Here is a 17307-nt window from a genome sequence, read left to right as displayed (position 1 = left end):
GATGCAACGATGGGATCTCAGCGCCAGCCACCTCGTCAGAACAAACGAGCGACCGTGCACCCCCAAAATCTCGACGGCTAGCTCGATTTAGGGGGATGAACGACCGAGAACCGAGAGAGCTACAGTACCGAGGTTTGAGGGCCGAGACCGCTGCTTCGACGACCAATCGGTACGCCTAGCTGCAACGGCTAACGAAATACCACGGGAAAGAGCAGTCCCAACTTCATCCCTCTCTCCTGGATTCATTCCTTAATCCATTAACAGTTTTACTTTGGCAACCTCAAATGTTCTGCAAAGTTGAAATCATTTGTTTAATGAAAATGGCCCTTGTATCATGCTGATCCTCAGCAAATTTGGTAGGATGATATGTCCAGTGAACACACCTAATTCGTATTAAACCAAAAATAACATTTGTAATGCCCTATTTATGCAAAATATTCAGACAATAGTGATTTCAGATATCAGAGGTCTGGATAAACCAAGTCCTACCATGTCTTCCACGCTCACTCACCAAGTTTGAAAGAAACACACTCCAAAAATTCAATCTCGCTGTAGGACAACGCACCACCTCTCACAAACTTAACCCAATCAAGGGTTCTCCGAGGATTCCAGGGACCCTTGGAACACGATGCTCATCTACGATAGCAGCTGTAGTTCCGAAACACTACTCGAACAACACCATAAAAACGCAAGAAAGCTTCATAGAGACAGGATCAATAACAGCGACCGAGGAGGAGGATCGAAAATTCCCTCGGCGAGTCTGCATTTTTCGAGTCTTAATCACCGGCTCTAATTGGTCAATTACGCTCATTACCGTCTCCGATGTAGAGAAGCGAGTCGCGCGATAAAATCTCTCCCTCTCCCCTCGGATCCCGCAGGACCTAGTAACCCCCACTTTGGCTGGTCGACGGTAATCCCTGCCCTCTATGCCTCCCCTGAGAACAGGCTGGTGGCGTTCCCGACGAAGAAACTTATCCCTGACAGGAAAAATCGGTGTAGAGTCCGTTCCGCCGCCGGAGGAAGCGAATCCGATGGGGCGGGGCTGGGCGAGGTCCACCCCTTTTCACTCGACAGGCCTCGCCCACTATCCGATTTCCCCTTTCTCACGGCGTCTCCCCCTCTCTGGAGCCTTTCTGTCTCTCTCGGAGCAACGGTGCCCCCACTAGCTCGGCGCCACCACCCGCAAAACGAAAAAGTCGGAGCGCCGCAACCGGCGATGGTCAAAGTCAGTCCACACGGAGAGCTCGAGTCGAGTAGAGGCTAGTTAGCAGGTCAGCTGGTCGGAGATTCATCGATCCGTCGATCCCGGCACCTGTCAAAACGCGCGACAGACCCAGTGACGATTTACCCGAGCCCGTTGATCCGTGCACTCCGATCATCGTTCAGACTCTGTACACGGTGACAGGAGCTAGTACACATTCTAGCTCCAGCGGACAGTTTGTGAGCACCGATTTTTCTCGGGACTATGAAAGATTAGTCAGAAGAATACCGACGACTACAGTGATTCAGTGAAGAGCATACGGTTTCTCCCGCGGTCTGAGAATGACAGTAATAAGGATGACCTCCCCGGTGACGCCTCCATCGACCAGTCCAGGCTCGAACGAGGCACAGGCTCCGCAGCCGACCTCGAAGCCGGTGCATCGGCTGAGTTTTTCCGTCGCGGCACTTTTGGCCGACACGAAGAAACCGGACACCAGGCGGGAGACGTCCATTGTTTCACCCAGGTCCTCGCCAGTCAACTCCTATTCACCTGTCAGACAGGAGCAGCTGATCGCGTCGAATCTATCGAGGTATCCGGGCGAGTACAGGACAAGATACCTCTCTATATCTCCTGGAATCAACGATCCAAGATCGAGGCAGTATAACGCGTGCGAGACGAAGATTTCCATCGATTCCAGACTGATCTCCAGGTACTCCGAGTCCGAATCCGAGAGGATAGAGTCGCCTGGCAGCAGATCCACGCCCAGGACGATCGATTACATAGCTCAGACTTCGACGGACTCGGTGTCGACGTCCGATGTCGCCTGCTCCAAGGTGTCCACGGCCAGTCAACCTGATTTCGGATCGCAGAGCCCGAGAAGCAGCTCTCACGAGGCCAGGTCCAGGTGCTCGGAGACAGAGGACGTTGAAGAAGAAGATGAAAATAGTCTAGTCGACGTGGAGGACCTGCAGTACCAGCACCACGGGACCAGTCCCACGCCTGTCAGACCCACGCCAGCGTACATCGGAGGATTTTCCAGCCTGGGGAACATCCCTGGCATCCCACCGAGCCTCCATCCGGCGGTTTGGGGCGGCGGACATCAGGGTGCAGCCGCAGCCGCAGCCGCTGCTGCCGCGGTTGCCACCGCCGGTTTCTTCCCCTCGCACTTCTCTCATCATGCACCCCTGAACGGTGAGTTTTCGATACGCATACTACCCTATTTATTCGTTTCGAACGTATCGTTACAAGAGATTGATCAGTGCAGATCTTTCATTTTTTGAACCAGAAACACCAATCGGAATTATGAATGCTTTGCGGTCCAATGTATCGCCCCTCTTCTACTTAGAACTTGTCACAAAATTATGTAGCACATCCACATGGGTTACTGTATTAACTTATTTAGAACGGATGAGAAGCACTACAGTTTTACTTAAGTACCGTGTCATTGTGACGTTATCGATGAATGGGGTTAACACTTGAGGGCCGGCCGTTTTGGTAATTATACAGACTATGCAGTATTCGATGTCGTTGAGACAGTTCATCAATATTTTTAAATATGTATGTTTGCAATGGTATTTTACTCAGATCCATTGGTTTTTTTATTACACCCAAGTGCACTACTTTCGATTGAAATTCATCGCCAGGAGCTGAATGCCTGGGCGATGCCTTCAAGATACTGGGTTAAAATGGACTTGAGTCATCCGAGTGTTAATGGGACATGCCAATTGGTGCCATTCATTGATTAGTAGACTGCGGATTTGTATGCAAGATAAAAATTGTTTGTACCAATTGCAAGCAATTAATTGAAATAATGTCTTCTTTCTTCGGGATATTATTTAGACCTTTGCGTTTGGTGAAAAGATATATTACTTATAATTATTTCATTATGTAATTATTAGTAAAATCAATCGACGTAACATAACGTAATAAGCAAAGAGATCAATTTGTTTGGAATTTTGACTTACACCATAGTCGTTTGGACTGACTAATACGTTCCTACTTCAATGATTGAATACCTACGAGTATGCCACATGTGTAATGTGTACACTCACTTTTTCGCATTATTTTTGATTGTTCTTTATGATGCGAATCGGGTGAAATGTTTTCCTCGTTTTGCTCGTTATGCTGGTGTCGCCCAGCTCGGTCTTTGGAGATCGCTATTTGCCATTTGCTAGGGCGACGACAACCGCGCTCGGGTCGCCTTTGAAACCACCCTGGCCGGCGGCCAATCGCGACGCGATCTTTGTCGTGGGATTCTTTTCGTGCTTCGCGTCGAGCCCAGGCCCGAAACTGGTCCGATCGTAAACTCGTTAAGCAAGGCAAGCCAAGGTAGAAGGCAAGGCAAGGCGAGATGGCCCCGACCCCGGCCATCCGGTCTGGAACTCGCCGTTGATCGCGAATGCGTTGTTCAATGAACAACCCGACGGCACCCGGTATTCTTTGCTTTTCTCGGCGTACACCCGGGTATTTTTGGGAGGACCGCTCGCCGACACGCTCGGACGGAAGTCGGGTCAAACGCACGCGGACCCGCGATTCCTTTCGTCGTCTATTTTCGCGTAACCGTCAAACGCCGAACCACACCATTTCCGCTGCGCCGATCGCCGAGCATTTCCGCTCACCGATTATACACCCCTCTTCTTCTCTCTCGATCAGTCCGCCGACCAATCAGATCACCACGTGACCTAGAACTTTCCTTTTGCATCGATATCTAGTCATTTTGTACTACATTTTGGACTACAGTGTAGTCATCCCAAAGCTTTAATAATTAATTTTTTACCTGAATTGCAACAAACCGAAGTGAAAAGGGGACTTATTTTTCTTTCATAATATCTTTAATTCCAATGTCCTTACTGTTTTTATACACCTATTTATTTTTATCATAAATCCATAAAATCCGCAGTCTACTACTACTAATTACATTCTCTTAACCTTCCACAAACTGTAAAGATTAATTTATCAAAGAATACAATCGTCCTTCCACTCACAACTTTCCATTCAAATGAATAATTCCTAGACTTGCAATTACGATTGCAGTAGACAGAAGCCAAATAAAAGAGTCGAAAATGATATATACTGTTTTTCATAAATTCTTTTGATCTTTCCTCTTTATCGGAGCCCCCCCTCCCCTCCCCCATATAGCTTTGTCTAAATGCATAACATATCCGCAGTCTAATAATTATATTTAGTAATTCCATATGAAGTAATCTCCGACTTTGAACGAGTATACGGTCACCGATGTAGTCGCTCGGATCGTCTAGCACAGCCGGTGAAAACTTTCTCCTGAATAGCGGACTCGTTAATCTCGGGTAAACGGGAAAAGCGACGGAAGACAATGCCGCGTAGATAGCGGAGCCTGTAAATAGGGAAGGCGAAAAAAGGTTAATGGTTCGAAATTAATTGGAAACCGCGTCGTCGCGGGATTCCAGGCCAATTACACGGCGCGCGGCCGAGTGGCTCGGAAATATTTCCGAGCGCGGCGGCGACGACGACATTTCAAACGGTCCCCGGTCGGTTTCGAAAAGAGAATCGACGGGCTACGCGCGCTAATTGATAAATTGAGACTGTCGATCAAACCGCGCGCGGCTCTCTGGCCGCCGTATGTATTTGCAATTCAATTCGCGCGACACGAAACCTACTCACCTAAAATCACCGGGAAAGGAATGCAGTTCTCGGAACACGCGTGCTAGTGCTTCGCGTCCCGTCGGATGACTCGCCGCGATTGAATCATCGTTAACACTAATTATTGAGGTCGCGGCTTGATAATTGCGAAGGGGCTCTCGTTAAAGAGGCAATCAAAGTTTTCTCGCGTCGTCGTCGGCGCGGCGAACGCACGCAGACTCGACGCAGAACGAACAGTGACTCGGTTCTTGCCGAGGCGCCGAGGAATCCAGACGACACGGACAATGGACGATTATTGGGAAAAAGGTGTTGCAACCAAGTCCCCTAGTTACTGGGTCGCACTAGTCTCAACAAATCTGCTATTTTATTGCCTCGTTAGCCAATTTAATTGGGTCCTTTAAACATCTACTCTCTATTCTAGAAAATCGAGCTTTTACTTTAGATAGCATACACGGAGTCAATTAACAGGAAACGTGACTCTTCTAGTCACCTTATTAAAAATAATTAAAACTTTCAAACATATTTTCTCTTGTTTAAGTGCTCGCCTTCAGATTTAGTTTGAAATGCCCTGTAGCTTAGGTGTTGGTGTTTGGAGCCTGTAGTCAACACTTTTCAGTTTCCGAATACTTTTTCTCTTTTTCCAAAATTCCAGCTGATTCTGATTTAGAACAACCTGTAGATTAGATACAAATGAACTTGGAGGTTATACGTGATCACTATAGGTAGCATGGAGGGGTTAGGCACGACTGCAAAGGCCTTGAGCGAACCAAAGTAAACTCTACAGAACGTTAACTTTCTTCAACATTCCTTCTGCTTTGAACGATCTGTCAACTTTCAATGCACCTACCAAAATTTACAGATTGAAATTTACGACCCTTAAGCAAGTCTGATTTGTTTAACGATCTACCACCAGTGTTAATAATTTATAATCGAGACGTAGAATAGTATTTTTTCCCGAGAGAACTGCAAAATCGAAGCTCTGCGTACTTTTTCCGGCGACAATGCGTAATATCGCGTCGCGGCGTGGATTCAGCGTCCCGGTATCAATTTATGGATCATTGTTGGCCGACCGCGCCGCTATTTAGGGAGCTCCGCGGGCGGAATACAATCGACCATAATCGCGAGCCAGCCCGAAGGCTCACCGGGACGAGTGATACGGGGGAAACGCGCGTAATTTTGAAATATGGCCTCTCGCGGAGGGTGCTCCCGCAGATTGCGCAACCCTTGAAACTCTTCGTCTCTCTCCAGCTTGACTGTTCTCGCAAAAGGGGCGGTGTTTAGGGCTGGGCTGAAGGATTGCGATAGCTCAGAGCCTCTAACAGCCTCTTTATAAACCTGTGAAAGGACTTCGGAACAGTACACGTCGCCATGTTGACTAGGGCAATCGTTTCATACGAAAATCGACGTGTAAATATTTGATATTCATTTTTCTTTTCATTTGCCAATAGCGTAAACTTCTATTCAGGACTTCAATTAATCCACATAACCGGTTGAACGCCTATGAAACAGTATTGCCATATTGGTTAGGACAATTATTGTCATGTACAATATTCATTTTCTTCTGATTTGTCAAGATAAAGCAATTATTATCACCTAGCCTGTGGACATAAATTTCTATTAACGACCTCAAAGGACTTTAGTATAGCTGTTTTCATTAACTGTTTTTATAGAAAAATCGATATCTAAATATTCAGTATTCTCGTTTCTTTTCACTTGTCACGACTACTGTGGTTATGAGTTGTTTTCACCGAGTCCGAAGGCATATTAATGTTCACCCGACCTGTAAAAAGATCTGGAAACAGTATACGTCGCGAGAACAACTGTTTACATATGAGAATCGTCGCGCAGATATTCAATATTCGCGTTTCTTCGCATTTGTCAGGGTAAAATGGTTATGAGTTGTTATCACCGTAGTCGGTGGGCATAAATTTCTATTAACGGGCCGAGTAAATCCGCGCAGGCCGCTTGTTATCGTGGCCGATCGGCTAATAAGAGCGCATTAGAAATCGTGGTCCATGAAAACGTGTTACGCAACGCAACAAAGAGGCGGCTCGATCGGACGACCGGGATTTCACCTTGCCTTTTTCTCCTTCACAATCGCCACTGTTTCCGATATCTGCGCGGGATCAGCTAATTATTTCAGTAATTTGCATGAAAATCGATACCGAGGGGGTTGGTTTTTTACCGCGGCGCGCATAAATCAGCGCATTCCGGCCACCTATGCATTCAACGCGATCCTTTTCCGAGCAACTGGAGCAGCTTCCACGAAACCGCGGCTTCTCTTTTCTTCCGTCGACGCGTCCAATTACTGTTCCCTACATGGAAAAATGTCGGAGAATTCTAATCGCGTTATTAGACGCTCCAATGTGGAGATTTAAATCGTCCGGGAGGTTTTCTACTACGCTGATAGGTTCATTATGGCGCGAGGAAGCACTAGAACTAATCGCAAACGTGTTTCGATAAACGATTCTCCCGGATAATCCGAAAGGTATTTTATGAAGCATATAATATTGAAAGAAATTAATAAACGAACCTGTGAATGATGCTAAACATATTCAGCTATAATATACTTACTGTATATTACTACAAGAAGGACACTAGTTCACAAATACAAATATTCTCACAATTCGTAATAGTAATTTGTTGATAAGCTCGGATAATTGAATCCCAACCATGTTCCACTGATTCCAATCGTTCCTCGAGACTCGTTCTAAGGATCGAGACGAGGTGTCCGCGTTTCCCTCGATCTAGCGATCAATTAGGCGAGCGGAAACGCACCCGGTGATCGGCCGATGGGATCGCGGAGCTATCATTTGCAAAACGTTGGTTGCGCAACGATCAACCAACGATCTACGCGGGTCCTCCTCCACTCTTGATCATCTCGCCGGTTGCACGGTATCTCGCGGGGATCAGTTAATTATTTCGAATGCACATTCCCGATCGCCGAGCCGGATTAAAATCGAGCGAGCCGCGTTTTTGGCGGCCGTAGAAACAAACCTAAACGAGCCGAAGAGCCAGAAAGAAAGAGAGAGAGAGAGAGAGAGAGAGAGTCTCGAATACCGAGACTAATTGGGATCCTCGGAGAACGAGAGAAGAAGCAGATTGTTGAACACTGTAGCCTCGTTTTTGTTATGGATTCAATAGTTGTGTCGTACGATTCCTGTTATAGTTTATGTTGCGCCAAGTTCAATGGAATTGTACACTTCCATTAAAAGACATAGAGAAAAGAATCTGAAAAACTTTACTGAAAATGATCGGTTTCTGAATTACGAATTTCAACAATAAACCCAGTTTAACGCGTTGACTGCCAGCAACCCCAAAAAGTAAAGTCAAAGTAATGTATTTGATGAAATAAAAATTGCAGAGTTACGATGTACGATGCTGAGCACTCTTGCAACCTTCTTGCCACTTGCAGATCCCAATCTTACTAGCACAACATTCCTAGCATAAGTCTGAAAATAATACTGGACACAATGTGTTAAAACTTGAACCCTCTATCTTCGCAAAAGACGTTTTTGCGTGGTGCAGCAGACGTAGAGCTGTAGACACGTCTTTTCCGAAGAATGCAACAAATTGCAACGTCTATAAAAACATTGGGCGATTATTTAGAGCGAGAACATTTTAAGAATCCCGGACGGAGATCGATGCACAAAAGACGATCCTCCTCCATCAGTCCAAGAGTCTCTGAGCCCAGAAACATCAAGATGGAACCTGGGGATGGGCCAGGGGAGGGGATCGGTGAGAATTTGAAATTCAGAAACGATGCGGAGAGATCTCCGTGGCCTTTTGTTTCGGCCTCGGATCTCTCTCGTTTCTCGGTTCTACAAATCTGTCAATTGTCTCGAGACAAATCTCGGGGAATATAACCGATATATTCTGACGCGATCTCCTCTCCCACCCCCGGGAGAATCAGCGAGAGAAGGGAGCTGTTGTCGGTGTTTCGCGCTCGATTGTCTCGGCCCGTTGTATGACAAGCCTTCTTGAATCTCCGGTTGAATCCTCGGGGATGATTTGGTTTGTCATCGAGTCCTGTTCGCAATTTGCGATCCCTCCCTCAATGCCAACAGTTCGGGTTCCTTCTCCGTTGATTGATTTGTGATCCTGATTCCTCTCTTTCGATTTCTATCCTTTCTACAATAACAAGGCTTCTTTTCGATGGTTAGATCTTTTTTCTAGTTTGTGTGCCAATTGTGAGAATTTATTGGATGTAGAATGAATTCCAGAGCTTCTCATTTGCCAATTTTCTTTCTGAGACGTAACAAGCCCCCATAGCATTTATTTAATTGTTGCTTGATCCATCATACTGACTATATCAACATAGAAGCTCTGCTTTTATGAAAATGTTCTGTCGCTATCTAAGAAACAGGTCGAAGTGATCTCACAAGTTAAGGATTAACCATAACATTCCATTGAAAACAATTTGAGTGCCCTGATTTCTCCACCACCTATTTTTTGGTTCGCCGCTCAAACTGATGGCGGGAAGGGCCCAGAGCTGTTCAGCTTTACCCACATGAAAGCACAACCATGCTCGTCAGTATACTTAAGTAATTCAATTTTGTCAGAGGAAAAACCCCTCTAAAAAGCCTAAGGGAGCCTGTTCCTAGCGTCGTCTAGATCGTAGAGTATCGGGGCAAAACGTTCCGCAGGTGATGCAAGAGGTCTTCGTGATCTCTCGGGAAAATCGTTCGGCAGGCAAATTATTCGGCGACCGCGTAAAAGGCCTCTGGGTAACTGTTACGTGTACACCTCTATGCCCGGAACGATATATCCTCGCTAATGAATACAAGTGGTGGCGTTAGAGGAACAATTCGCGGCCGGGATCTTGCGGTCGACTGGCAAAAAGGTAATGAGGCCGGTTTGCGGGCACCGCGGCCGGTCTCGCCGGGAAAATTATGAATTGACCCCTTAAAAAGTTCTGTGCTCCCGCGATCCCGGTCTCGGGCAAAAACAGGACGTTGCGGTCTGCACAGTGTTCTAGAATAAGAACGCTCGGCCGCGTCTATGTAGAAACGCGTCTCCGCAGCGCACCGTTGCGAAACTGGTCAAGAGAGCTGTCCTCCGAGCGTGAACCGTCGTCCGTTTTCGGTTACAGAGAACGGAGAACCCGCCAAGATCAAGTGCAACCTGAGGAAACACAAGCCGAACAGGAAGCCCCGGACGCCTTTCACCACGCAACAATTGCTCGCGCTCGAGAAGAAGTTCACCGAGAGGCAGTACCTCAGCGTCGCCGAGAGGGCCGAGTTCTCCTCCTCGCTTCATCTCACGGAAACTCAGGTGAGAACCTCTTCTTGAAGACGCTATCCACGATCTATCGTTCCGCTCCGAGTCGTTTAAACCTCTACGATTTTCCTCGTGTCTTCGGGTCAGCCATTAGAACTTCTATGCCTGTTTAGAATCTTGTACTATTGGGTTGGCAAATAAGTTCGTTCGGTTTTTGTGATTTATTCCAATGTAAAAAACCGAACGACCTTATTTGCCAACCCAATACAATGTACTTTGTGATTAAAACGATCAGGACTTAATCAATAGAATTTCATTTCAATTTAATGGAAATTAACAACACATAAGTGGTGGAGATAGAAAATATAGTTCTGTTTCACTCCAGTTTGTTCCAATTCGGTGCAATAGGTTGAAGGTTAAATATAATAAAGATAATTACGGAAATGAGTCATCTGTACGTTTACTAGATTTTGCTTGAATTGTTTATCATCGGTCTGACTCGATATTATAATAGGGCAAGGGGTTAGACGATTTTTATTTGAGGTGGCTTGATCGATAACAGGCTGCTTAGACTGTTGACAGACGATTTATATACATATACTTAGATGATCTACGGGTACCTGAAATTGTAGGCAACGCTTGAATCATACGATTGGACTTAATTTAGATTAGCATTAATTTTCAAGGTGTAGGTAGCAGCTGCACATTTATTTCTTAATGATTTAATTGAGCTGAATACTCCTACTGTTTTTCATTTGATCTAACACTTATTCTTATAACAGATATCTTCTATGTCAGAGAAGCTTAAAAATATTGTAAGTGTCTTTGGTTAGATTTATTTCTGTATTTATATGCTCATTAGTAGCTAGATTGCTGATGGGCAGGACAATGAGCATTTAAAATTACATCTCCCAATTTTTCCTGTGGTGGGCAGTCTTTGTAGACATATTTCTAAGCTCGAGGTCTTCTCTTCTATCTATTTCAAGGCACAAGAACATCAGTGGCTTTCAAATATCACGGACATCTTCACCTAACAATGACCCATTTGTATCCAATATTGCTCTTCCACAAGATGATCGGTGTACAGTCGAATTATTTCTCTCAATTTTTCGGTGATGGATAATCACGTTTCCAGTAATCTTTCCTAGCTCATTCTCCTTTCTAGCATTTAGACCCTAACCAAATTCGCTACACTCAACGCGTTAACGCAGAAACAATCTAAATATTTGGACAACTAACTTTGTCTGCTATTTCTAGGCAATGCGGCATTCAAAGTGTTGGAAGTAATTGTAGTAAAAATTCTTTCCAACATATTCTCCTTTGTCTATGAAGTGCATTAAAGCGATCGATTTCAATGTTTCCGTGGTGGACGATCTTTCAGACGAATCTCTGAGGTAAACACTTAGCCAAAGGCCGAAGACGTCCGGTGCAATTTAACCGAGAACACTCCAACTCGTTGAAATCGTCACCTCGTTTGCTCCCGAGAGCGTTTTCCGCAGGCGAGAATTTTCGGTGTCTAAAAGCTTCTCGGCTCGATTCTGTCAGGGTATCTCGCGAGCGGGGTAAACGCGTTTTCGAACGGGTTGCGAGCGAATTTGCCAAGAGTTAGTATTACTCCGTTTGCTGGCGTCTCTGGTGACAATGCCGGGCGTAAAATGAATCACCTCGTTGACGGACACGCGGACGAAATAGCGTCGGGCAAGAGGATCGGGTCCGGCAACGAGAAAGAGAGAGAGGGAGAGAGATAGAGAGCCAGTCGGGAGATAATTGGTCGATCATCGCGGACCATTGTCGGACGGGTTTCAAGCAATTTGTAGTCTATTAATAAAATTACCGTGTTTCTTCGCCGGCAGCGACGGATACTGCACGCTTACGCGCGCTAATTACCCCGCATCTGGCGAGATCTGTTAAGTGCAGGACCCTTGACTCGTGAAACACGCGCGCGCGAGTGTGCGAGCATGCGAGCCGAGCCGAGCGAGTATGCGAACGAGAATATATGTATGCAAGCGAGAATGAGGGGAGGGAGAGAGAGAGAACGCAAAAGCGGTGAGAATAAAGGGAGCCGGCCGGCCAGTCGGTTAACGCCGCTGCTAAATGAGAAACGTTGATCGTAAAACGTAATTCTGGAGATTCACCGACACCGTTTAAAACTAACGCCGATAATAAACCGCCTGCCGAGGGGTCGAGGTCTCGTGAAACAAGGCGGGTGGCAGCGAGATCCACCCGCGCGGACAAACTACCCGAAATTATAGTTCGAGCGGCAGATGGCCGGGATATTTTCGAGCCGAACGTGCTTTTCTCCACTTTAGGAGACACCGGAGAATGCTTCATGTTCGCATGATCACCACGAAAGATCGCCCACTACAGAAAATTGGAAACAACTCGTTCAAAGCACAGTTGAGATCGAGTTTCATCGATTTTATTGGTCTAGCATTAAACTATCCTTTGAGGAAACCATTATTGGAATATTTAGAATTATCTTCTTTACATCGTGCATTATGTACCATCCAAAATGTTCGATTAGTGTGTTCAACAATCAAATATAGGTTCTTCAATCGTATAGCCTCTTACATAAGGCTTCTTAACATTCCTCTCGATCAAGTATCTCTGTTCTTCAATTAAAAAAGAATTTTCAAAAATATATTCTTGATTTCAAGTGAAATTCACGTTTTTATGAATGCTTAGAAATGTTAAATAGCATATAGCTAGCCATCTAGGGTTAAGGAATCCGATTGATAGTTGTGTATAATTCTGAACACTATCAAAACCCACAAATTCCCGTGGACAGTACCCATTCTCAATGCAGCCGCGTAACATCCGAAACTCAATGCTCGTGACAGGAACACGACGTTATATCAGCCGTTATTTCTGAAATCCGCAACTTCCGATGGCTGGAACAAAGTAGCAACCGGAAGAAGCGTTTTTGCGTGTCCCTTTCAACAAGCCCGAGACAAAGACGATATCCACTTTGGCGATCGATTGAAAGGGGGCCTTCGGTTGGCAAAGGAGCAAAAAGAATCGAGGGTTGGTGGTCCGCGAAACCGCGAGCGCAACAAAGTGGCGTGACATTGTGCAGGCTGGTTGGTGGTTTAGCGCTGTCGAGTACAAATCCGGGCTTCGTCTGATTGTTGCAGGTGAAGATCTGGTTTCAAAATCGGCGGGCGAAGGCGAAACGCATGCAGGAAGCCGAGATCGAGAAATTGAGGATGTCGGCGGTCAGGCAACATCACACGGCGCTGTACGGGTCCCATCCGGGCCTGCTGGGCCCGGCGAGCCTCTACCCGGTCGGAATGCTGTCTCATCCTGGTCTGACGCCGCATCATACGATCTCTCAGCACCCGTCCAGAGAATGAAAGCAGCCGGGCCACACCGGACCGGCAGTGATCCACCAAGATCCCCTCCAAAGAGACGATTCCGCGTCGCGAGGAATTGTTCCTCGATGAGCAATCGGTTGAGGCTGTGCCTGTGGAACAGAACGAGACTCGAACTCGGTTCTCAGCAGACTTCCTTCGGATCCTCTGGCACTATAAGGTGTCTAAGTAAGACTGTGAACAATTCCACTCTGAATGGATATGCTTCTATGTGTCTTTGCTGAGAAACACGATTTTAATCTAGAAGAATGATGCGAAGAGAACGAACTGATAAGCTGTGATTTTTGTGAACGATCGAAGAAATATGAAAACTTTGCCAAGTCAAGGAACACAGTTTCAAGAGAGAAGCATACTGAGTAGAGGCTAGCTAGAAGAGGCTGGCTACAAGCGCAGAAGAGCCGAGCAGTCGAGTCAGGAGAGAGTTCTCGAAGAACTGGACCAAAGTTAGGACAGAGGAGTTCGATGTCGAACTCTGTCGATAGAGGAGCCGTCAACGGTCGCTCGCCAGAGTTCTCAGACTTCCCAAAGTCGGAATTTCCGTGCCAAGTGGTGGGCACGCTTCCGATCGAACTTCTGATTTGTCCCTCGCGAGTCGTGAATCTGTGCCAATCACACTTGTACATAACTGTGTAAATAACAAATCGAACGCGAGCATAGTCCTGTGTAAATACGAGGAAGCTCGAGCGTATGACGCGAGCCTAGCGTAAGCTCGGCACCGGAGAGTGCCGTTTTCCAATTTTGTATAAATGTAAAACCGTCGCCGAGAGAGTAGAAGAGTCTATTTAATAAATCGTATCGAACGAAACGTCTGTTGATTGCTCCCGATCCCGGGAATCCGATCTTGATCCCTCTCCTTGCCAGAGATCGCAGCCAACTGAGTTCTAACAGTGCCAAAAGATTGTTGGACTGCGGATTCTCTGTCGTTTTGATAGTCCCGATTTTTATTTCTCTTTTGGTTGAAGATCTTAATCTTTTTTTAAAATAGCCAAATTTTATAGTGATTCATTCAAAGACTTTGGAGAAGACGATTATGAGGAAATTGTTCTATAGTTGCGGAGGCCCTAATTCTTTGAATGAATTACATTTTAATTATTAAATCTTTAAAAACCAGTTTAGGGGCCATTGCAATTAGAATTCAATAAAAATTGAGCAGTCGAGACTTTCAACCTTCTTGAATTTTGCAGAGCCTTGCCAAATTGGTTGCACAGAATATATTAAAAAATTGTTTTCTATTTGGACTCGCATACTATCCAGTAAATGTTGAAGTGTGTTCCGAAGAAGATACTGCCTCAACTTCCATGAGAAAATCTGTTACCGTTCAATGTTTTGTCTTTTGAGAAAAAGGGAGCGAATCGCGTTGCGAAAATCGTGGATCGCGTTAATTGCCGCTCGGGACACGGTGTCAACGAGGGATTCGCCAGCCGGTTCAGCTAATTGAAAAGCTCGTCGATTCAGCTGTTCTGGCTGGCGGCGGCCGTTTCCGTATTGGCCCGCGATTAGAAAGTCGGAATAAATTATCCGGCGGCAATTAAACGGCTCCGATGTTCCCCCGTGGCTCTCGATCGCCGATAAATCAAACGAATTTAGTTGCTCGTTAACGGCTAATAATCCGGCGTGACGGGCCCGAGCAACGGCAAACTATCCACGAGAGTTTTGGTCATCCGCGCGTAGGGAGAGCCTTAACAAGAGAGTCCGAGAAATTCGATGGAAGATACATACACGCGCCGTGGTGTTTCCGATCGGTTTTTTTCGATCGAGGAATTCCGTGTACGAACGTCGACAATTTGTCTTTCTCAACTGGCAAGCTGGATTCGTTAGGTCCTACCTCGAACGCCAGCTAATCAGACGGTCGCGCAACCGTGGGCCGTTTTCAATGGACGCATTGATGACGCAACTCGAGGAGAACTCGGCGAAACTACTTCGATCTTCTCGAACAGGTTCGGCGATCCTCGGACCAACGATCGACGAACCATTCTGGACAGTTTGCAGATACTGGGATATCGGTTGTCGAACCAATCGGCGATCATAATTGTTACATTAACCCTCAGAAATTTATTTTTCCCATTTAACGCTCCAACGATTAAAATATGTTCCACAATTTTTTTAGATTTTTTGGAAGCCTAGAACAGTCAAAAAATAATTCGTGAACATAAACAACCCAGCACGCAGACAGTTAACTTGAAAGATTTCTTGTTTAAAAGTGACCTAACCAAAACTATGACTCGACTATGAATCAACTTTAAAAAGGTGTGTTTGATGCAACTGTCGATAAATGATGCGCTAATAAAATGACCCAACCAATGATATATCGATGCTGACGATTAGTATTTCCCTGAAAGCGTGTATACAGTGGCACGGTTTATCAAGATAGTACGCCGACCTTGGAAACGAGAACGTTTTCTTGCTGCCCGGCAGCTATGAATGGAAACATTTCAGTATCTCTGTTTACGTAACTTTTTTTCGCGTTTAGCATAAATGAAGTGTAGTTCAAGCTAATCTTACGTCACTGTCCTCACTGAACGATTGATCCTGTGGTTGCTATGTTCATCGAAAACCGCGGTCGAAGCACCTCAAGATAAAATTGAAGATCTCGGTGCAGAAACTGGACGATTGATGCTGCAGAAATCTTCACTGTGATTGTATTCAACGGTATAATGTTAACGTAGCGAAGCGAAATTAGATCAGAGATCCTTGAGTTTGCAAATGTGTCGAAAACTATGCGATGTAGATGGCACTTTTTCTTGAAACATTTCTTAAACAAGTTAAAACGATGATAACATTGCTGAAAACTAAACCGTTATCTTCGGGAGCTCGTGCAGAATATTTTTATGTGAGGTAGGTTCGTCCATCTTCCGTGTATTTAAATGAATAAAACTTCATGGAATTAATCCTAACCTGAACTATATGAAATCTTCTCTACATGATCAGTGGGGAATAAAAATTGAAGATGTCACTTCTCGTTCGAAAATAAAATTTCTCCGGAACCGAGGCCAATAGCGGAAAGCGATTTTCGCGAGGATGAGCTGTGGGTTATTGGGGAGCGCGAGGAAAACGATAAAAGTTATCGAACGGTGTAATTGGCATTAAAAAGAAGGAGGATTGGGATTTGTTGGTGGACGAAGGGCCCGATGGCAATCGGCGCCGTGGCGAACAGCCCGTTTAGGCGAACGTCTGGCCCGTTTCGGTGGCACTCTGTTGTCCGGCGATTACGTCGCGACGATTACGCGGGGCAGCCGAGAATGGCGTCTCTGTGCGTACATGTCGCGGGAATAAATTAGCCGTGGCAATTAGTTTCGGAATCGAGCCACCCCGGGCGGCCGGCGCCACCATCTTGATTGCGCCCGTGGAGAACCTTTAAAGACAGTAGCCAGCACTGTTTGCCGAAAGGCCCGAGCGCCGTTCGCGCGGCCTAATTAGCGATGCCCACCGAGATATCGCCAACGTACGCTAATAATACCGAGCATAAATATTCCGAATTTTTTCGTCTGGTGGCCCGTCCGCTCCTCGAGAACTCCCCTCTCTCTCTCACTCTCTCCCTCTCCTCCTTCTCCTTCTCTCTTTCTCTACGTTGTTCCTGTTTCTCTCTTTGCGGCAGCATCCTCTCTCGATCGCTCGCTAATTTCTTATTGTTATCTTATCACGCCAGCTCGCCTCCCCGCCGATCTCATCTACTTGTAATTGGACACGGTCGCTGCCTCCTCTCGCGATCCTCCGAGCATCAAATTACGCGCTCGAGGATTTCAACGGGGAATTACTGATACGGGACTGGGTTTTATGGTTTCTTTATTTGGGGAATTAGCTCTCTCTCCGAAATATTAATTGACCCGCTCAGACCATTTGCTAAATCGATCAATCCTTCCTCGTCGAACCTGATTCGCATTACATTCCTGAATGATA

At 46.0% G+C, this 17307-nt stretch overlaps 1 protein-coding gene across 1 annotated transcript; it reads left to right on the top strand.

Annotated features, from left to right (window-relative positions):
• Window positions 1-1210: 1210 nt before the first annotated feature.
• On the top strand, window positions 1211-13543 carry LOC143208651 (uncharacterized). The gene is made up of 3 exons (XM_076423243.1): window positions 1211-2392; window positions 9912-10093; window positions 13174-13543. Exons 1-3 carry the CDS (start codon window positions 1543-1545, stop codon window positions 13390-13392), a joined length of 1251 nt encoding a protein of 416 aa, XP_076279358.1. The 5' UTR covers window positions 1211-1542; the 3' UTR covers window positions 13393-13543.
• Window positions 13544-17307: the final 3764 nt, after the last annotated feature.

This window comes from Lasioglossum baleicum, chromosome 5 (assembly GCF_051020765.1).
Source record: "Lasioglossum baleicum chromosome 5, iyLasBale1, whole genome shotgun sequence".
Taxonomy (NCBI): domain Eukaryota; kingdom Metazoa; phylum Arthropoda; class Insecta; order Hymenoptera; family Halictidae; genus Lasioglossum; species Lasioglossum baleicum.
This window is presented reverse-complemented; position numbering and strand designations above follow the sequence as displayed.

Bases quoted from the DNA above. Each gene is read 5' to 3' on its own strand.
- LOC143208651 (XM_076423243.1), top strand. From the start codon at position 1,543: ATGACAGTAATAAGGATGACCTCCCCGGTGACGCCTCCATCGACCAGT. The intron at 2,393-9,911 runs GTGAGTTTTCGA...TTTCGGTTACAG, and splicing joins TCATCATGCACCCCTGAACG to AGAACGGAGAACCCGCCAAG. The intron at 10,094-13,173 runs GTGAGAACCTCT...TGATTGTTGCAG, and splicing joins TTCATCTCACGGAAACTCAG to GTGAAGATCTGGTTTCAAAA.